General features: G+C 51.9%; 1 protein-coding gene across 1 annotated transcript in view; it reads right to left on the bottom strand.

The window, feature by feature from the left end:
- The window catches only part of SHANK1 (SH3 and multiple ankyrin repeat domains 1), a 142,330-nt gene that overhangs the window by 32,652 nt on the left and 87,831 nt on the right, over positions 1-21,847 (bottom strand). The window contains exons 16-19 of the mRNA XM_085045404.1: positions 21,807-21,843; positions 18,707-18,885; positions 13,734-13,847; positions 11,279-11,354 (exon numbers count right to left, since the gene is read on the bottom strand). Coding sequence (XP_084901530.1) covers positions 11,279-11,354; positions 13,734-13,847; positions 18,707-18,885; positions 21,807-21,843 — 406 coding nt within the window. The remainder of the gene's footprint in view (positions 1-11,278; positions 11,355-13,733; positions 13,848-18,706; positions 18,886-21,806; positions 21,844-21,847) is intronic.

Here is a 21,847-nt window from a genome sequence, read left to right as displayed (position 1 = left end):
TGGTGACATTGGGGACACAGGGACATGGGCAAAGAGGCGCCATGGGGGGACAGTGTGGACACACCCCCAGAGGTGACACTGGGGACATCCATGGGACAATGAGGCCACCTGGCTCCCCTGCAGCCCCACCCCCCCCCCACGTGGGACACCCCCGTGTCCCCTCTGTGTCCCCACACTGTCTCTGTGTCCCCCCGAGTGTCACCCCATGTCCCTAAACTGTCCCCGTGTCCCCTTGAGTCCCCCCGAGTGTCTCCACACTGTCCCCATGTCCCCCCGACTGTCTCCACACTGTCCCCACACTGTCCCCATGTCCCCCCCATGTCCCCCCCGTGTCACCCTGAGTGTCCCCACACTGTCCCCATGTCCCCCCCGTGTCCCCCTGAGTGTCCCCACACTGTCCCCATGTCCCCCTGGCCCCACAAGTCTCCCCCCACACAATGTCCTCTGTCCACCCGGGGGGACAAACAGCGACAGAGGGACCTGAGGGGACAGGAGGGGACATCGGGGGGACTTCGGGGCCACATCGGGGCGACATGGAGGGGACACGGGGGACATCGAGGGGACATCAGGGGGACATGGAGGGGTCCTGGGGGACATGCGGGGACATGGAGGGGACATCGGGGGGACATGGAGGGACATCAGGGGACATTGAGGGGACATCAGGGGGACGGGAGAGGTCCTGGGGACATCGGGGGACATTGGGGGTCATGGGGGTCCTGGGGGACACGGGGGACATCGAGGGGACATCGAGGGGTCCTGGGGGACCTCAGAGGGGACATGAGGAAGTCCTGGGGTCCCGGGACATCGGGGGACATCAGGGGGACATCGTGGGGCACAGGGGAGTGTCACCGGGATGGGGGTGAGGGGACCCCGATGGGGACAGGCGACAGACTGGGGTGGGGATGGCCCGGGGTCCCGGGGGCGCAGAGTGACACGGGGTTGTCACCGACACGGGGTGGCACGGATGGGGACAAGCAGGGGGACAGGATGGGGACAGGGGAGGGGACAGGGATGGGGAGGCGACAGGGGCCCGGGGGGGTCCCTGGGGGTCCCGAGAGGTGACACGGGGGGTTGTCACCGACACGGGGGTGTCCCGGGGGGGTCACAGAGTGACACGGGGGGTTGTCACCGACACGGGGGTGTCACCGCGATGGGGACGCGCAGGGGGACAGGGATGGGGACAGGGGAGGGGACAGGGATAGGGGATGGCCCGGGGGGGATGTCCCGCTATCGGGGGGTCCCTGGGGGTCCCGGATTGTCCCGGGGGCGGGTGGTCCCGGTCCCGGGGTGTCCCTGGGGGTCCCGGGGGGGTGTCGCAGAATGACACAGGGGATGTCACCGCGATTGGCGCGCGCAGGGGGACCCCAAAGGTAAGGGACAGGGACGGGGCTGGCCCGGGGGGGATGTCCCACTCCCGGGGGGTCTCTGGGGGTCCCGGATTGTCCCCGGGGGTCCCTGGGGACTGTCACCGACACAGGGATGTCACCGCGGTGGGACGCGCATGGGGACCGCGATGGGGACAGGGGAGGGGACAGGGACGGGGATGGCCCGGGGAGGATGTCCCACTCCTGGAGGGTCCCGGGGGGTCCCGGGGGGGTCGCAGAGTGACACGGGGGGTGTTGTCACCGACACAGGGATGTCACCGCGGTGGGGACGCGCAGGGGGACCGCGATGGGGACAGGGGAGGGGACAGGGACGGGGATGGCCCGGGGAGGATGTCCCGCTATCGGGGGGTCCCTGGGGGTCCCGGATTGTTTCTGGGGGGTTGTCACCGACACGGGGGTGTCACCGGGAGGGGGGGGATGTCACCAGGAGGGGGGGGATGTCACCGCGGTGGGGACGCGCAGGGGGACCGCGATGGGGACAGGGGAGGGGACAGGGACGGGGCTGGCCCGGGGGGGATGTCCCTGTCCCGGGGTGTCCCTGGGGGTCCCTGGGGGTCCCGGGGTCGCGGCGTACCTGTAGATGTACCAGACGCTGCGGCGGGGGGTCCCAGCAGGGGCCAGCTGGAGGACAGCGGGGCGCGGGGGTGGCGCGTGGCGGGGGGGGACACGGCGGGACATGGCGGGGCCGGGGGGGGGCGCGGCCGCATGGCCCGGGGGGGCTCGGGGGGGTTCGGGCCCGCCGCTCGGCTCGGCTCGGCTCGGCTCGGCTCGGCTCGGCTCGGCTCGGCTCGGCCCGGCTCGGCTCGCTCTAGGACCCGGCAGGGCCGCGACGGAGGCCGGGCAGGGACAGCGCGCGGGGACAGCGGGGACAGCGCGGGGGGACAGCGCGGGGACAGGGACAGGAGGGGACAGGGGACAGCGGGAGGGGACAGGGACAGGGGGCGAGGGGACATGGGAGTGGGCACGGGGTTTGGGGGGTAGGGGGATTTGAGGAGGGGGCGTGGGGACATGGGGAGGGGGCGAGGGGACAGCGGGGACAGCGCGGCGGGACGGGGACAGAGGAGGGGGCGGTGGGGATTTGGGGAGGGGGACAGGGGACATGAGCAGGGGTGTGGGGACAGAGGAGGGGGACAGGGACGTGGGGAGTGGGACAGGGATAGGGGAGGGGGACAGTGGACATGAGGAGAGGACGAGGGGACAGCGGGGAGCGCGGGGATTTGGGGAGGGGGCGGTGGGGACAGGGGAGGGGACATGAGGAGGAGGACAGGGACAGGGGGGGGGCAGGGGACAGCGGGAGGGGGCGGTGGGGATTTGGGGAGGGGGAGGGGGACAGGGGAGGGGGCGAGAGGTCAGCGGAGGGGGACAGGGGACAGGGGAGGGGGACAGAGGACACGGGGAGGGGGCGGTGGGGACACGGGGAGTGGGACAGGGACAGGGACAGGGACAGGGACAGGGACAGGGGAGGGGGATTTGGGGAGGGGGCGCCACAAGGAGCGGGCCGTGCGGTGTGAACTGGAGCGGGACGGGACCAGTATGGGACTGGGATGGACTGGGATAGACTGGGAGGGACTGGGATGGACTGGGATTGAACTGGGTGGACTGGGATGGACTGGGATGGACTGGGAGGGACTGGGAGGGACTGGGATGGACTGGGAGGGACTGGGATGGACTGGGATTGAACTGGGTGGACTGAGATGGACTGGGATGGACTGGGATTGAAGTGGGATGGAAGTGGGATGGACTGGGAGGGACTGGGAGGGACTGGGTTGGAACTGGGAGGTTCTGGGATTGAACTGGGGAGGACTGGGAGGGACTGGACAGGACCAACACAAGGACCAAGGACAGCTCCAGTACGGCAAGTACAGATCCCAGTATGGCACCAGTACAGCACCAGTACGATCCCAGTACAGCTCCAGTACGATCCCAGTATGGCACCAGTACAGCACCAGTACCCAGGACAGCTCTGCTACAGCACCAAGGACAGTACCACTAGAGATCCCAGGGTGGCACCAGTATGGCACCAGTACAGCACCAGTACGGCACCAGTGCAACACCAGTACAGCTCTACTACAGCACCAGTACAGCACCAGTATAGCTCTACTACAGCTCCAGTACAGCACCAGTACGGCACCAGTACAGAACCAGTACAACTCCCAGTACGGCACCAGTATGGCTCCAGTATAGCTCTGCTACAGCTCCAGTGCGGCACCAGTACAGCACCAGTACAGCTCCCAGTATGGCACCAGTACAACTCCCAGTATGGCACCAGTACAGCTCCAGTATGACACCAGTACGGCACCAATTGGCACCAGTACAGCTCCAGTACAGCTCCAGTAAAGCTCTACTACAGCACCAGTACGGGACCAGTACGGCACCAGTACAACTCCCAGTGCAGCACCAGTACAGGTCCAGTATGACACCAGTATGGCACCAATTGGCACCAGTACGGCACCAGTACAGCACCAGTACAGCACCAGTACAGCACCAGTAAAGCACCAGTACAACTCCCAGTGTGGCACCAGTATGGCACCAGTACAGCACCAGTACAACTCCCAGTATGGCACCAGTACAGCACCAGTAAAGCACCAGTACAACTCCCAGTATGGCACCAGTACAGCAAAAGGACAGCTCCCAGTACAGAACCAATTGTCCAGTACAGGACCAGTGCAACACCAGTATGGCACCAGTACAGCACCAATATGGCACCAGTACAGCTCCCGTATAGCTCCCAGTATGGCACCAGTATGGCACCAGTATGGCACCAGTACGGCACCAGTACAGAACCACCGCAGATCCCAGTATGGCACCAGTACAGCTCCCATACAGCTCCCAGTACAGCTCCCAGTACAGCACCAGTGCAGCACCAGTACAGCTCCAGTACCCAAGAGAGCTCTGCTGCAGCACCAGTACGGCACCAGTACAGCTCCCAGTACAGCACCAGTATGGCACCAGTACGGCACCAGTACGGCACCAGTACAGCTCCTGTACAGCTCCCAGTACAGCACCAGTATGGCACCAGTACAGCACCAATACAAATCCCAGTACAGCACCAGTATGACACCAGTACAGCTCCCAGTACGGCACCAGTACAGCACCTGTAAGCTCCACTACAGCACCAGCACAGCTCCCAGTATGGCACCAGTACAGAACCAGTAGAGCTCCCAGTATGGCACCAGCACAGAACCAGTACAGAACCAGTACAGCTCCAACACCCTGTCCAGTCCCAGGTTAACCCCAGTCCAGTCCCAGTTTAACCCCAGTTTAACCCCAATCCCTCCCAGTTCAGCTCCCTGCAGCCCCAGTTTAACCCAAGTCCTTCCCAGTTCAGTCCCAGTTTAACTCCAGTCCTTCCCAGTCCAGTCCCAGTTTAACCCAAGTCCAGTCCCAGTTTAACTCCAGTCCAGTCCCAGTTTAACCCCAGTCCAGTCCCAGTCCTGTCCCAGTCCCTCCCAGTTCAGCCCCAGTTTAACCCCAGTCCTTCCCAGTCCAGTCCCAGTTTAACTCCAGTCCCTCCCAGTCCAGTCCCAGTTTAACCCCAGTCCACTCCCAGTTTAACCCAAGTCCAGTCCCAGTTTAACTCCAGTCCAGTCCCAGTTTAACCCCAGTCCAGTCCCAGTCCTGTCCCAGTCCCTCCCAGTTCAGCCCCAGTTTAACCCCAGTCCTTCCCAGTCCAGTCCCAGTTTAACTCCAGTCCCTCCCAGTCCAGTCCCAGTTTAACCCCAGTCCACTCCCAGTTTAACCCCAGTCCAGTCCAGTCCAGTCCCAGTTTAACCCCAGTCCCTCCCAGTCCCTCCCAGTCCAGCTCCCTGCAGCCCCAGCCTGGGGACCCCAAAGCCCTGGGGGACATTGTGGGGTCAGAGGGGACATTGTGGGGTCAGAGGGGACATTGTGGGGTCAGAGGGGACTCTGGGGGGTCAGAGGGGACATTGTGGGGTCAGAGGGGACACTGGGGGGTCAGAGGGGACACTGTGGGGGGTCAGAGGGGACATTGTGGGGTCAGAGGGGACACTGGGGGATCCCACACTGGAAACCCCCAGACCCAAATCTGCCCCAAATCCACCCTAAAACTGCCCCAAATCTGCCCCAAATCCACCCTAAATCTGCCCCAAATCCACCCTAAATCTGCCCCAAATCCACCCTGAAACTGCCCCTAATATGCCCTAAATCCATCCTAAAACTGTCCCAAAACTGTCCCAAATCTTCCCCGAAATCCACCCCAAATCTGCCCCAAATCCACCCTAAAACTGTCCCAAATCCACCCTAAATCTGTCCCAAATCCACCCTAAAACTGCCCCAAATCCGCCCAAAATCCGTCCTAAAACTGCCCCTAATGTGTCCCAAATCTGCCCCAGATTTGCCCGAAATCCATCCTAAATCTGTCCCAAAACTGCCCTATTGCCCCCCAGCCCCATATCTGCCCCAAAGCCACCCTAAACCTGCCCCAAATCTGCCCCAAATCTGCCCCAAATCCACCCTAAATCTGCCCCAAATGCACCCCAAATCCATCCTAAATTTGCCCCAAATCCACCCCAAATCTGCCCCAAATCCACCCTAAATCTGCTCAAATCCACCCTAAAACTGCCGCCAATCTACTGCCCCATAACTGCCCCCTAACTGCCCCCCGACCCCAAATCTGATCTGCCAGTCCCATAACTGCCCCCAGCCCCACATCAACCCCCCAAGCCCCGTAATTCCCCTGACCCCAAATCAACCCCATAACTGCCCCCGACCCCAAATCCCCCCAGCCCCATCAGTGCCCCCAGCCCCACATCAACCCCATAATCCCCCAGCCCCAAATCAACCTCACAGCCCCTGACCCCAAATCTGACTCCAGCCCCACATCAACCCTATAAGCCCCATAACTGCCCTGACCCCAAATCAACCCCAAATCCCTCCAGCCCCACATCAGCCCTATAAGCCCCATAACTGCCCTGACCCCAAATCAACCCCAAATCCCCCCAGCCCCATAACTGCCCCCAGCCCTAAATCCCCCCCAGCCCCATAACCTCCTGACCCCAAATCCCCCAGCCCCATAGCCCCAAATCCCCCTGACCTATAACTGCCCCCAACCCCCAATCAACCCCACCTCCCCAACCCCATAACTGCCCCATAACCCCCAAATCCCCCAGCCCCATAACCCCATAAGTGCCCCCAACCCCATAACCCCCCAGCCCCAAACCCCCAGACTCACCCCACCTCCTCCGGCCCCATAACTGCCCCCAGCCCCATAACCACGCAGACCCCAAATCTGACTCCAGCCCCACATCAACCCTATAAGCCCCATAACTGCCCATGACCCCAAATCCCCCCGACCCTAAAACTGCCCATGACCCCAAACCTCCCAGCCCCATAACCCCAAATCCCCGACCCCAAAACTCCCCAGCCCCATAACTGCCCCATAACCCCAAATCAACCTCCCCAGCCCCAAATCCCCACACTCACCCCACCTCCTCCGGCCCCATAGGAGCCCCCAGCCCAAATCCGACCCCATAACTGCCCTAACCCCACCCCAAGTCCCAAATCCCCCCAGACCCACCCCTCCTCCACCCCATACAACCCCAAATCCACCCAAACCCCCAGCCCCCCCTCCCCCAGCCATCCCCAACTGACCCTATAACTGCCCCCAGCCCCCAAATCAATCCCACTAAGCCCCAACCCATAATCCCCCCAGCCCCATAACTGCCCCCCCGACCCCAAATCCCCAGACTCACCCCTCCTCCGGCCCCATAGGTGCCCCCAGCCCCATAACTGCCCCGGCCCCAAATCCACCCCAAACCCCAAATCAACCCCAAACCCCCCAGCCCCATAAGTGCCCCCAACCCCATAACCTCCTGACCCCAAACCCCCAGACTCACCCCACCTCCTCCAGCCCCATAGGTGCCCCCAGCCCCAAATCCCCCTGACCCTATAACTGCCCTAACCCCAAATCAACCCCAAATCCCCCCAGCCCCATAACCCCCCCTCCCCAACCCCAAACCCCCGACCCCAAACCCCAGACTCACCCCACCTCCTCCGGCCCCATAGGTGCCCCAGCCCCCCGACCCCACAGCCAGCAGCGACCCCAAAATCCGGAGTGGGGCGGGGGAGGGGTGGGGAGGGGCGGAGGGAGGCAGTGTGGGGAGGGGACAGTGGGGTCACAAATGGGGACAGCAGAACCGGGACAGCTCCGGGGGACCCTATAGACCCTATAGCCCCTCCCCCACCCCACCCACTGCCCCTCCCCACCCTACACACCCCACTGCCCCTCCCCCACCCCACTGCCCCTCCCGCCAGGCCTGGGGATTTTTGGGGATTTTGGAGGATTTGGGGTGGATTTGGGGGATTGGGGATGGATTATGGGGGGATTTGGGGTGAATTTGGGGAGGATTTGGGGATTTTGGGGGAATTTTGGGGGATCTGGGGTGAATTTAGGGAGGATTTGGGGTGATTTGGGGAGATTTGGGGAGATTTGGGGGGAATTTGTGGGGAATTGGGGTTTGAGGGATTTAGGGTGGATTTGGGGGATTTTGGGGGCATTTGGGATTTTAAGGTGGATTATGGGAAGATTTGGGGTGAATTTGGAGAGAATTTGGGGGATTTTGGGGGATTTGCAGATTTGGGGGATTTGGGGAATTGGGGGAATTTGGGGGGATTTAAGAGTTGGTTTGGGGTAATTTGGGTGATTTTGGGGATTTGGGGAGGATTTGGGGATTTCGAGACTTCGGGGATTTTAAGGTGGATTATGGGGATTTGGAGTAATTTAAGGATTTGGGCAAAATGGAGAGAATTTGGGGGGATTTGGGAGACTTAGGGGATTTTGGGGGTTTTGGGAGTAATTTGAAATGAGAATTTGGAGAATTTTGGGGAGGATTTGGGTGATTTGGGGTGATTTTGGGGGGATGTGGGGAGGATTTTGGGGATTTTAGGGTGGATTATGGGGCAATTTGGAGACAGCAGAATTTGGGGTGATTTGGGGAGGATTTGGGGGGGGAATAGGGCGATTTCGGGTGATTTTTGGGGAGGCTGGAGGGATTTGGGAGTATTTTGGGGATTTGAGGACATTTTGGGGCAATTTCGGGCGATTTGTGGGGAAATTTGGGCAATTTGTGGGGAATTTCGGGAGATTTGGGGGATTTTGTGGGAATTTGGGAGTTTTTGGGATGATTTTGGGGGTTTGGCTGTGAATTCCGAGGAATTCCCAGCAGAATTTGGGGGAATTTTGATCTTTTTGGGGGAATTTGGGAAGAATTGATGCAAATTAAGAGGATTTAGAGGAGATTTTGGGGTTTTTTTGGGGATTTTGGGTGGATTTGGGAGGAATTTGGGAGAATTAATGACAGATTTGGGATTTTTGGGGGATTTATGAGAATTTAGACCAATTTAGGGAAAGATTTGAGATTTTTGGGGAGATTTGGGGAAGATTAATAGGAATTGAGGAGATTTAGGATTTTTGGGAGGATTGAGGGTTTTTAAGGCAAAATTTCCAAGAATTTAGGGCAAATTTTGGGTTTTTTTCCAGCAATTTGGGGATTTGGGTGAAAATTTGGGGTGATTTGAGTGGATTTAGGGTGAATTTGGGATTTTTGGGGGAAATTGGGGAGATTTGGGTAGAAATTTGGGGTTTTTGGGGGATGAAGTGGAAATTCAGGGCAATTTTAGGGCGATTTGGGTGAGATTTGGGGGTTTTTAGGCTGATTTGGGGGAATTTGGGGGAATTTTGGGGTCCCCGGGGTGAATTTTGGGATCTCCGAGGCATTTTTGGGGTTTTTTGGGGTGAATTTTGGGGTCCTGAGGTGAATTTTGGGGTCCCCGAGGTGTTTTTTGGGGTTCTGGGGTGATTTTTTTGGGTTTTGGGGTGAATTTTGGGGTCTCAAAGGTGATTTTTGGGGTCCCAGAGGGTTTTTTGGGGTTTTTTTGGTTGAATTTTAGGGCTCAGAAAACATTTCGAGAATCACAGAAGTTTTTAGGATTTTGGTTATTCCAGGGCAGATTTTGGGTTCCCAAATCGACTTTTTTGGGTTTTTTGGGGGTTTTTTGGGGTCCCAGATCAGATTTTGGGGTTCCCGAGGTGTTTTTTTGGGTCCCAGAGGGTTTTTTGGGGTGAATTTTGGGGTTCAGAAAACATTTCAGGAATCACAGGAAGTTTTTAGGATTTTGGTAATTCCAGGGCAGATTTTGGGTTCCCAAATTGAATTTTTGGGGTTTTTTGGGTTTTTTAGGGTTTTTTGGGGTCCTGAGGTGAATTTTTGGGGTTTTTGGGGTGTTTTTTGGGATCTCAAAGGTGTTTTTTTGGGTCTCAGAGGGTTTTTTTGGGGTGAATTTTAGGATTCAGAAAACATTTCACGAATCACAGGAAGTTTTTAGGATTTTGGTTATTCCAGGGCAGATTTTGGATTCCCAAATTAGAATTTTGGGGTTTTTTTGGGTTTCTTGGGGTCCTGGATTGGATTTTGGGGTTCCCAAAGTGTTTTTTGGGGTCTCAGAGGAGTTTTTTTGGGGGTTTTTGGGTTTTTTTGGGGTTTTGGGGTGACTTTTAGGGTTCAGAAAACATTTTGGGAATCACAGGAAGTTTTTAGGATTTCCGTAATTCCAGGGCAGATTTTGGGTTCCCAAATTGAATTTTTGGGATTTTTTGGGTTTCTTGGGGTCCTGGATTGGATTTTGGGGTTCCTGAGGTGTTTTTTGGGGTCCCTGACGTGTTTTTTGGGTTTTTTTGGGGGGTTTTTTGGGGTCCCGGATCGGATTTTGTTATCCCTGAGGTGTTTTTTGGGATTTTTTGGGGTCCTGGATCAGATTTTGGGGTCCCCAAGGTATTTTTTGGGGTCCCAGAGAGTTTTTTGGGGTTTTTTGGGGGGTTTTGGATCGGATTTAGGGGTCCCCGAGGTATTTTTAGGGGTCCCTGAGTTGTTTTTTGGGGTTTTTTTGGGGGTTTTTTGGGGTCCCAGATCAGATTTTGGGGTCCCTGAGGTGTTTTTTGGGTTTTTTTGGGTCCCAGATCAGATTTTGGGGTCCCCGAGGTATTTTTTGGGGTCCCTGAGGGTTTTTTGCGGGTTTTTTGGGTTTTTTGGGGTCGCGGATTGGATTTTGGAGTCCCCGAGGTGTTTTTAGGGGTCCCAGAGGGTTTTTTGGGGGTTTTTTTGGGGTCCCAAATTGGATTTTGGGGTCCCCAAGGTATTTTTAGGGGTCCCTGATGTGTTTTTTTGGGGTTTTTTGGGGTTTTTATTGGGGTCCCGGATCAGATTTTGTTATCCCCAAGGTGTTTTTTGGGGTTTTTTTTGGGCTTTTTTGGGTCCCGGATTGGATTTTGGGGTCCCAGAGGTGTTTTTTGGGGTCCCTGAGGGTTTTTTTGGGGTTTTTTGGGGTCCCCGATCAGATTTTGGGGTCCCCGAGGTGTTTTTTGGGGGTTTTTTTGGGTCCTGGATCGGATTTTGGGGTCCCTGAGGTATTTTTTGGGGTCCCCAAGGGGGTTTTTTGGGGTCCCAGATCAGATTTTGGGGTCCCTCAGGTGTTTTCTGGGGTGGTTTTGGGGGTTTTTTGGGGTCCTGGATCAGATTTTGTTATCTCCAAGGTGTTTTTTGGGGTTTTTTTTGGGTTTTTTTGGGTCCCGGATTGGATTTTGGGGTCCCTGAGGTATTTTTTGGGGTCCCTGAGGTGTTTTTTGGGTTTTTTTGGGGTTTTTTGGGGGGTTTTTTGGGGTCCCATATCAGATTTTGGAGTCCCCAAGGTGTTTTTTGGGGTCCCTGAGGGTTTTTTGTGGTCCCGGATTGGATTTTGGGGTCCCCAAGAGGTTTTTTGGTGGTTTTTTGGCCTTTTTTTTTTGGTTTTTTGGGGTCCCGGATCAGATTTTGTTATCCCCAAGGTGTTTTTTGGGGATTTTTTGGGGTTTTTGGGGTGTTTTTGGGGTTTTGTCTCACCTGGGCGCATCGAAGCTGTCGTAAGATCCCACAGTGTAGTGACGGAAGAGACGCTTGGCTTTGTCGCTGCGAGACTCTGGGATTGGGAAATTTGGGAAATTTTGGGAAAATTTGGGAAAATTTGGGAAATTTTGGGGAATTTGGGGAAATTTTGGGGGATTTTTGGGAGATTTTGGGGAAATTTCGGGGTTTTTGGGGAGATTTTGGGGAAATATTGGGGGAAATTTTGGGGGATTTTGGGGAAATTTTGAGAAATTTCAGGGCAATCTGGGGAATTTTGGGAGATTTTGAGGGAAATTTGGGAGATTTTGAGGGAATTTTGGGGAAATATTGGGGTTCTTGGGGAGATTTTGGGGCAAATTTGGGGGATTTTGGGAAATTTGGGGATTTGGGAAATTTTGGGGGAAATTTTGGGGGATTTTGAGGAAATCTGGGGAATTTGGTGGAAATTTTGGGGTGATTTGGGAAATTTTGGGGGGATTTTGGGGTAATTTTGGGGAATTTGGGGGATTTGAGGAATTTTGGGGGATTTTGGGGTTCCTGGGAAATCTGGGGGATTTTGGGAAAATTTTGGGGATTTGGGGAAAATTTTGGGGGATGTTGGGGGATTGTGGGGAAATTTGGGGGGATTTTGGGGATTTCCAGGGATATTTTGGGGTTTCTGGGGTGAATTTTAGGGTTTCCAGGGGGATTTTTGGGGTTTTCAGGATGTTTTGGGGTAATTTTGAGGTTTCCGGGTTGATTTTTTGGGTTAATTTTGGGGTTACTGGGGTGATTTTTGGGGTTTCTGGGTTGATTTTTTGGGTTTTTTGGGGATTCCAGGTTGATTTTTTGGGGTTTTTTGGGTTTCTGGGATCTTTTGGGGCAATTTTGGGGTTTCCAGGGATATTTTGGGGTTTCCAGGTTGATTTTTTGGGTTTTATTTTTTGTTTCTGGGTTTATTTTTGGGGTTTCTGGGGATATTTTGGGGTTTCTGGGTTGATTTTTTGGGTTTTTTGAGGTTTCTGGGTTGATTTTTGGGGTTTCTGGGGTGATTTTTGGGGGTTTTTGGGATTTCGGGGTTTCTGGGGTGATTTTTTGGATTTTTTTGTGTTTCCAGGTTGATTTTTGGGGTAATTTTGGGGGTTTTGGGGATATTTCGGGGCTTCTGGGTTTATTTTTTTGTGTTTTTGGGTTTTCTGGGGTGATTTTTGGGGTAATTTTTGGGGTAATTTTTGGGGTTTCCAGGGATATTTTGGAGTTTCCAGCTTGATTTTTTGGGGTTTTTTGGGGTTTCTGGGGTGATTTTTGGGGTAATTTTGGGGGTTTTGGGGATTTCGGGGTTTCTGGGGTGATTTTTTGGATATTTTTGTGTTTCCGGGTTGATTTTTGGGGTAATTTTGGGGTTTCTGGGGTGATTTTTGGGGTGATTTATGGAGTTTCTGGGGATATTTTGGGGTTTCAGTGTCGATTTTTGGGCTAATATTGGGGGTTTTTGGGATTTCAGGGTTTCTGGGGTGATTTTTTTGGGTTTCTGGGTTGATTTTATGGGGTTTTTTAGGGTTTCAGTGTCGATTTTTGGGGTAATTTTGGGGTTTTTTGGGGGATTTTGGGGTTTCTGGGTTGATTTTTGGGGTTTTTTTGTGTTTCCGGGTTGATTTTTGGGGCAATTTTGGGGTTTCTGGGTTGATTTTTGGGCTAATTTTGGGGGTTTTTGGGATTTCGGGGTTTCAGGGTTGATTTTTTTGGGTTTCTGGGTTGATTTTTGGGGTAATTTTGGGTTTTTTTGGGGGATTTTGGGGTTTCTGGGTTGATTTTTGGGTTTTTTTTGTGTTTCCGGGTTGATTTTTGGGGCAATTTTGGGGTTTCTGGGGAGATTTTTGGGGTAATTTTGGAGTTTTTTGGGATTTCGGGGTTTCTGGGTTGATTTTTTTTGGTTTTGGGTTTTCTGGGTTGATTTTTGGGGTAATTTTTGGGGTTTCCAGGGATATTTTGGGGTTTCCAGGTTGATTTTTTGGGTTTTTTTAGGGTTTCAGTGTTGACTTTTGGGGTAATTTTGGGTTTTTTTGGGGGATTTTGGGGTTTCTGGGTTGATTTTTTGGGGTTTTTTGGGGTAATTTTGGGGGTTTTTGGGATTTTGGGGTTTCTGGGTTGATTTTTGGGGTTTTTTTGTGTTTCCGGGTTGATTTTTGGGGCAATTTTGGAGTTTCTGGGTTGATTTTTTTGGGTTTCTGGGGTGATTTTTCGGATTTTTAGGGGTTGCTGGGTTGATTTTTGGGGTAATTTTGGGGTTTTTTTTGATTTTGGGATTTCTGGGTTGATTTTTTTGGGTTTTTTGGGGTGATTTTGGGGGTTTTTGGGATTTCGGGGTTTCTGGGTTGATTTTTTTGGGTTTCTGGGTTGAATTTTTGGATTTTTTGGGTTTCTGGGTTGATTTTTGGGGTAATTTTGGGGTTTTTTTGGGGTTTTTTGGTACCTGATTTCCCCTCGGGGGTTCTGGGTGGAACTTCCTCGACACACTCGGATGGAAACCAACCGATCCTGCCGCGAGCCTGACCTTCCCAAAATCCTCCTTCACCCACACTCAGCACTGAAATCCCAAAAAAATCAGAGAAAAACCCAAAATCCATCCCAAAATCCAACCTGAGAAACCCCAAAACCCAAAAAACCACCCTGAAAAACCCCAAAAATCACTCTGAGAAACCCCAAAAAATCAGAAAAACCCCAAAATCCATCCCAAAATCCTCCCTCGCCCACACTGAGAACTGTGGGAAACCCAAAAAATCATAAAAAACTCCAAAATCCAACCTGAGAAACCCCAAAATCCACCCCAAAATCCTCCTTCACCCATGCTGAGGACTGTGGGGATCCCAAAAATCAGAGAAATCCCAAAAATTCAATACCAAAATCCATCCCAAAATCCTCCTCGCCCACGCTGAGCACTGTGGGGATCCCAAAAAAATCACAGAAATCCCAAAAAACACCCCAAAATCCAGCCTGAGAAACCCCAAAACCCAAAAAAACCATCCTGAAAAACCCCAAAAAATCATCCTGAGAAACCCCAAAAAATCAGAGAAACCCCAAAATCCATCCCAAAATCCAACCTGAGAATCCAAAATCCAGTGAGACCCCAAAAGCATCCCCAGAGACCTCGAAAACCCCAAAAACCACCCTGAGAAACCCCAAAAAATCACCCCAAGAGACCCCTAAACCACCCTGGAAAACCCCAAAATCCACCCTGAGACCCCAAAAACCCCACAGGGACCCCAAAAACCAGAGAAACCCCAACAACCACCCAGAAACCCCCCAAAAACCACCCTGAGACCCCAAAAAATAGTGAGAAACCCCAAAACCCACCCTGAGAAACCCCAAAAACCCCAAAATCCACCCTGAGACACCAAAAACCCCACAGGGACCCCAAAAACCACCCTGAGACCCCAAAAATAAAAACCCCAAAACACACCCTGAGAACCCCAAAAACCCCAAAATACACCCTGAGACCCCAAAAAAAAAAATCCCAAAAAACACTCCAAAAAATCCCAAAAAACACCCTGAGACCCCAAAAAACACCCCGAGACCCCAAAAACCCCACAGGGACCCCAAAACTCACCCCAAGAGACCCCAAAACCACCCTGAAAAACCCCAAAATCCACCCTGAGATCCCAAAAAATAGTGAGAAACCCCTAAAAAAAAACCCCTAAAACCACCACGAGACCCCAAAATCCCCCCAAGACCCCAAAAACCATCCCCAGGAACCCCAAAAAGCAGCAAGACCCCAAAAAACACCTCTGAGACCCCAAAAACCATCCTGAGACCCCAAAAAATAGTGAGAAACCCTAAAAACCCACCCTGAGAAACCCCAAAAACCCCAAAATCCACCCTGAGACCCCAAAATCCCCACAGGGACCCCAAAAGCCACCCCCAGACCCCCAAAAACCACCCTGAAAAACCCCAAAAACCACCCTGAGGAACCCCAAAAAGCAGCAAGACCCCAAAAAACAACTCCGAGACCCCAAAAAATAATGAGAAACCCCAAAAACCACCCTGGAAAACCCCAAAAACCAACCTGAGACCCCAAAAATAATGAGAAACCCCAAAACCCACCCTGAGAAACCCCAAAAACCCCAAAATCCACACTGAGAAACCCCAAAAACCCCACAGGGACCCCAAAAACCCCACAGGGACCCCAAAACTCACCCCAAGAGACCCCAAAACCACCCTGGAAAACCCCAAAATCCATCCGGAGACCCCAAAAAACAGTGAGAAACCCCAAAAACCACCCTGGAAAACCCCAAAAAACCACCCTGAGAAACCCCAAAAAACACTCCAAAAAACCCCAAAAACCCCAAAATCCACCCCAAGACCCCAAATTCCCCCAAAACCCCCAAAAAAGTCCCCAAATCCCCCCATTGGGTCCCTTTAGAATGGGATTTTGGGGGGTTTTGGGGTATTTAGGGTTTTTTATGGGATTTTTTGGGGTTTCTCCCCCAGAGGTCTCATTTTGGGGTATTTTGGGATGTTTTGGGGTCGTTTTTTGGGGTTTTTGGGATTTTCGGTTTCCCATTCCAACGGAGGTTTTTTGGGATTTTTGGGGTGTTTTTGGGATCCATTTAGGGGTTTTTTTGGGATTTTTTTTGGGTTTCTCACCCACCATGGATTCCCTCCCAGGGGATCTCATTTTGGGGTCATTTTGGGATATTTTGGGGTCATTTTTTGGGGGTTTTTGGTATCCAATTCCAACGGGATTTTTTCGGGACCCATTTAGGATTTTTTTGGGATCCATTTAGGGTTTTTTTTAGGGGATTTTTTGGGGTTTCTCACCCACCCTCCATTCCCTCCCAGGGGATCCCATTTTGGGGTGGTTTTGGCACATTTTGGGGTCATTTTTTGGGGTTTTCAGTGTCCCATTGAAATGGGGTTTTTTGGGGTTTTTTTGGGATTTTTTTAGGACCCATTTAGGATATTTTTTTGGGATTTTTTTGGGGTTTCTCACCCACCCTCGATTCCCTCCCAGGAAGTCCCATTTTGGGGTCATTTTGGGATGTTTTGGGGTCATTTTTGGGGTTTTCAGTATCCCATTTGAATGGAGTTTTTTGTGATCCATTTAGGATATTTTTTGGGGGATTTTTTTGGGGATTTTTTGGGGATTTTTTTGGGATTTTTTTGGGGATTTTTTTGGGGATTTTTTTGGGATTTTTTTGGGATTTCTCTCACCCACCCTTGATCCTCTCGCCCTTGCTGAGGCTCCCAGTTTGGGGTCATTTTGGGATATTTTGGGGTCATTTTTTGGGGTTTTCAGTATCCCATTGAAATGGGTTTTTTTGGGGGTTTTTTGGGATTTTTTCGGGACCCATTTAGGATATTTTTTTGGGATTTTTTTGGGGTTTTTCTCACCCACCCTCGATTCCCTCTCAGAAAGTTCCATTTTGGGGTCATTTTGGGATGTTTTGGGGTCATTTTTGGGTTTTTTTTTTTGTTTTCAGTGTCCCATTCAAACGGGATTTTTTGGGATTTTTTCGGGACCCATTTAGGATTTCTTTATGGGATTTTTTTGGGGATTTTTTTGGGGTTTTCCTCTCTCACCCTTGATCCTCTCGCCCTTGCTGAGGCTCCCAGTTTGGGATATTTTGGGGTCATTTTGGGGTTTTTTTGAGGTTTTCAGTATCCAATTCAAACAGGATTTTTTCAGAACCCATTTAGGATATTTTTTTGGGATTTTTTTGGGATTTTCCTCTCTCACCCTTGATCCTCTCGCCCTTGCTGAAGCTCCCATTTGGGGTGGATTTGGAGCTGGTTTTGGGGTTTTTTGGGGGTATTTTGGGATTTTTTAATGGGATTTTTTTGGGGATTTTTTTTGGGATTTTTTCCAGGATTTTTTTGGGGTTTTCCTCTCTCACCCTTGCTGAGGCTCCCAGTTTGGGGTGTTTTGGGTCGATCTGGAGCTGGTTTTGGGGTTTTCGGTGTGTTTTTGGGGGGAATTTTGGGATTTTTTATGGGATTTTTTTTTGGGATTTTTATGGGATTTTTTTTGGGATTTTTTATGGGATTTTTTGGGGGATTTTTTTGGGATTTTCTCTCACCCACCCTTGATCCTCTCGCCCTTGCTGAGGCTCCAGTTTGGGATGTTTTGGGGTAAATTTTTGGGGTTTTTTTGGGGTTTTCAGTATCCAATTCAAACGGGATTTTTTCGGGACCCATTTAGGATATTTTTATGGGATTTTTTGGGGATTTTTTTGGGATTTTTCTCACCCACCCTTGATCCTCTCGCCCTTGCTGAGGCTCCCAGTTTGGGTAGATTTGGAGGTATTTTGGTTAAATTTTTAGGGTTTTCGGTACCCAATTCAAATGAGGGTTTTTGGGATTTTTTTTAGATTTTTATGGGATTTTTTATGGGATTTTTTTGGGATTTCCTCTCTCACTCACCCTTGATCCTCTCGCCCTTGCTGAGGTTCCCAGTTTGGGGTGTTTTGGGTTGTGATTTTGAGCTGTTTTTGGGGTTTTTTGGGCGTATTTTGGGATTTTTTAATGGGATTTTTTTCGGGATTTTTTTCAGGATATTTTTTTGGGATTTTTTTGGGGTTTTCCTCTCTCACCCTTGATCCTCTCGCCTTTGCTGAGCTCCCAGTTTGGGTAGATTTGGAGCTGTTTTTTGGGGGTTTTCGGTGTGCTTTTTGGGGAAATTTTGGGATTTTTTAATGGGATTTTTTTCGGGATTTTTTTGGGGATTTTTTTCGGGATTTCCTCTCTCACCCTTGATCCTCTCGCCCTTGCTGAGGCTCCCAGTTTGGGGTGTTTTGGGTAAATTTGAGGTGTTTTGGGTGAGTTTTTGGGTCATTTTTCAGGGTTTTCAGTACCCAATTCGAACAGGATTTTTTCGGGACCCATTTAGGATATTTTTTTGGGATTTTTTTGGGATTTCTCTCTCTCACCCTTGATCCTCTTGTCCTTGCTGAGGCTCCCAGTTTGGGGTGTTTTGGGTTGTGATTTTGAGCTGTTTTTGGGGTTTTTTGGGCGTATTTTGGGACTTTTTAATGGGATTTTTTTCGGGATTTTTTTCAGGATATTTTTTTGGGATTTTTCTGGGGTTTCTCTCACCCACCCTTGATCCTCTCACCCTTGCTGAGGCTCCCAGTTTGGGGTCATTTTGGGATATTTTGGGGTCATTTTTCAGGGTTTTTAGTATCGCATAAAAATACTGATTTTTCCTGACTCATTTAGGATATTTTTTCGGGATTTTTTTTGGGGTTTTCCTCTCTCACCCTTGATCCTCTCGCCCTTGCTGAGGCTCCCAGTTTGGGGTGTTTTGGGTCGATTTGGAGCTGTTTTTGGGGTTTTTGGTGTGTTTCTTGGGGGTATTTTGGGATTTTTAATGGGATTTTTTTGGGGATTTTTTCATTATTCATTTATGGGATTTTTTATGGGATTTTTTTGGGGTTTTCTCTCACCCACCCTTGATCCTCTCGCCCTTGCTGAGGCTGAGCTCGCCCTCGCCCTGCGCCTGGTAAGGTCTGACAGCCAGGAAGGTTCTCCCAGGAACGGCAGAGTAGAGTTTCCTTTTCACCCCCCTGGAGCCCAAAGTGCCCCCAGGGGTCACTGAGCCCGCCGGCTCCCGGCTCAGCCCGCTCGAGCTGGGGGGGAAAGGGTTAAATGGGGGTGGGGGGTGAGAAATTTGGGGGTTGGGGTGAGAAATATGGGGTTTGGGGTGAGAAATTTGGGGTTAAAGAGGTCAAAAGTGGGGTCTGGGGTGTGAAATTAGGGTCTGGGGTGAGAAATTGGGGTAAAGAGGTCGAATTTGGGGTCTGGGGGTGCGAAATTTGGGTCTGGGGTCTGAAATTTGGGGTTTGGGGTGAGAAATTTGGGGTCTGGGGGTAGAAATTTGGGGTTAAAGAGGTGGAATTTGGGGTCTGGGGGTGAGAAATTGGGTCTGGGGGTTGAAATTTGGGCTTTGGGGTCCCAAATTTGGGGTTTGGGAGTACTAAATCGGGGTCTGGGGGTGTGAATTTGGGGTTTGGGGGTGAGAAATTTGGGGTTAAAGAGGTCGAATTTGGGGTCTGGGGGTGAGAAATTGGGGTTTGGGGTACTAAATTGGGTCTGGGGGTGTGAAATTTGGGTCTGGGGGTGAGAAATTGGGGTTAAAGAGGTCGAAATTGGGGTCTGGGGTCCTGAATTTGGGGTTAAAGAGCTTGGATTTGGGGTCTGGGGGTTCAAATTGGGGTCTGGAGGTCTGAAATTCGGGTGTAAGAGCTCGAAATTGGGGTCTGGGGGCTCAGATTTGGGGTCTGGGGTGAGAAATTTGGGGTCTGGGGGCTGAAATTTGGGGTTTGGGGCCTTAAAATTTGGGTCTGGGGTGAGAAATTGGGGTGTAAGAGGTCAATTTGGGTCTGGGGCTGAGAAATTGGGGTTTGGGGATGAGAAATTTGGGGTTTGGGGTCTGAAATTGGGGTTATAGAGCTGGGATTTGGGGTCTGGGGCTGATTTGGGGTTTGGGGTGAGAAATTGGGGTTTGGGGGTGAGAAATTTGGGGTGTAAGAGGTCGAATTTGGGGTCTGGGGGCTCAGATTTGGGGTCTGGGGTGTGAAATTGGGGTGTAAGAGGTCGAAATTGGGTCTGGGGGTGAGAAATTGGGGTCTGGGGGTGAGAAATTGGGGTTAAAGAGGTCAAAAGTGGGGTCTGGGGGTGAGAAATTGGGGTTTGGGGTCCTAAATTGGGGCTGGGGGTCTGAATTTGGGGTCTGGGATCTGAAATTGGGGGCTGGGGGCTCCAATTTGGGGTTCAAGGGCTCGAAATTAGGGTCTGGGGGTGTGAAATTGGGGTCTGAGAGCTCGAAATTTGGGGTCTGGGGGCTCAAATTGGGGTCTGGGGAGTGAAATTAGGGTCTGGGGTGAGAAATTGGGGTTTGGGAGGTAAACATTGGGGTTAAAGAGCTGGGATTTGGGGTCTGGGGGCTCAAATTTGGGGTCTGGGGGTGTGAATTTTGGGTTAAGAGGTCGAAATCAGGGTCTGGGGTGAGAAATTGGGGCTGGGGGTGTGAAATTTGGGGTTTAAGAGCTCAAAATTGGGGTCTGGGGGTGTGAAAGTTGGGGCTGGGGGTCTGAAATTGGGGATGGGGTCCCGAATTTGGGGTCTGGGGGTGTGAAATTGGGGGCTGAGAGCTCGAAATTGGGTCTGGGGGTGAGAAATTGGGGTCTGGGGTCCTGAATTTGGGGTTAAAGAGCTCAAAATTAGGGTCTGGGGTGAGCAATTGGGGTTTGGGGGTGAGAAATAGGGGTTAGAAAGCTCGAAATTGGGGTCTGGGAGCGAAAAATTTGGGGTCTGGGGCGAGAAATTTGGGGTCTGGGGTCTGAAATTTGGGGTCTGGGGTGAGAAATTTGGGGTCTGGGGCGAGAAATTTGGGGTTTGGGGCTGAAATTTGGGGTCTGGGGTGAGCAATTTGGGGTCTGGGGTGAGAAATTTGGGGTCTGGGGGCTGAAATTTGGGGTTTGGGGTCTGAACTTGGGGTGTGGGGGTGAGAAATTTGGAATTCAAGACCCAGAGACCCCCAGCCACAGCCCCAAATTGGGGTCCCAGAGCCCCAGACCCCCCCAAAACCCCCCAGAACCCCCCCAAATCTCCCCAAATACACCCCAAATCTCCCCCAGACTCCCAAATCCCCCCAAATTCTCTCCATATCTCCCCCAGACACCCCAAATCTTTCCCAAATCCCCCTAATCCCCCAGACCCTCCAATTCCCCAAAATCCCCCAAATCCTCACCTGGGTCTCCCCTGGCCTGCTGCTGCAGCTCCTCAGGGTGTCCACCCCCAAATCCCCAAAAATCCCCAAAAAACCCCCAAAACCCCCAAATCCCCCTAAACCCCTTCAACACCCTCCTAGATGCCCCAAATCCCCCCCCAAATCCCCCCAAAACCCCAAAAATCCCCAAAACCCAAAAAATCCCTAGCTCGGTCTCCCCCCATGCCTGCCGGCACGGCTCCTCAAAGTGTCAATCCCCAAAATCCTCCCAAATCCCCCAAAATCGCCCCAAATCCTTCCAGATCCCCCTAACTCCCTCCTAGAGCCCCCAAATCCCCTAAAATCACCCCAAATCCCCCAAAATCTCCCCAAATCCCCCTAAATCCCCAAGTCCTCTCCATATCTCCCCTAAATCTCCCCAAATTCCCTCCATATCTCCCTAGATGCCCCAAATCTTCCTCAAATCCCCCAAATCCCCACAAAATTCCCCAAAAATCCCCCAAAATCCTCCAAAAATCCCCCAAAATCTCCACAAAATCCCCCAAAATTCTCCTCAATTCCCACCAAATTCCCCAAAATCCCACAAAATTCCCCAAATCCCATTCAAATTCCCTCAAAATCTCCCTAAATTCCCCAAAATTCCCCAAAATTCCCCCAAAATCCCTCAAAATCCCCCCAAAACCCCAAATTCCCCCAAAATTCCCCAAAACTCCCCAAAACCCCACCAAAATCCCCCAAAATCCCACAAAATTCCCACGAAATCCCCCAAAATCCCCTCAAAACTCCCCAAAATCCTTCAAAACTCCCTTCAAATCCCACCGAAATTCCCTCAAAACTCCCAAATTCCCCCCAAAATCTCC

This window comes from Lichenostomus cassidix, unplaced genomic scaffold (genome assembly GCF_008360975.1).
Source record: "Lichenostomus cassidix isolate B80296 unplaced genomic scaffold, HeHo_3.0 HiC_scaffold_38, whole genome shotgun sequence".
NCBI lineage: Eukaryota > Metazoa > Chordata > Aves > Passeriformes > Meliphagidae > Lichenostomus > Lichenostomus cassidix.
The sequence above is the reverse complement of the archived record's forward strand: the minus strand, read 5'-3'. Positions and strand labels throughout refer to the sequence as shown.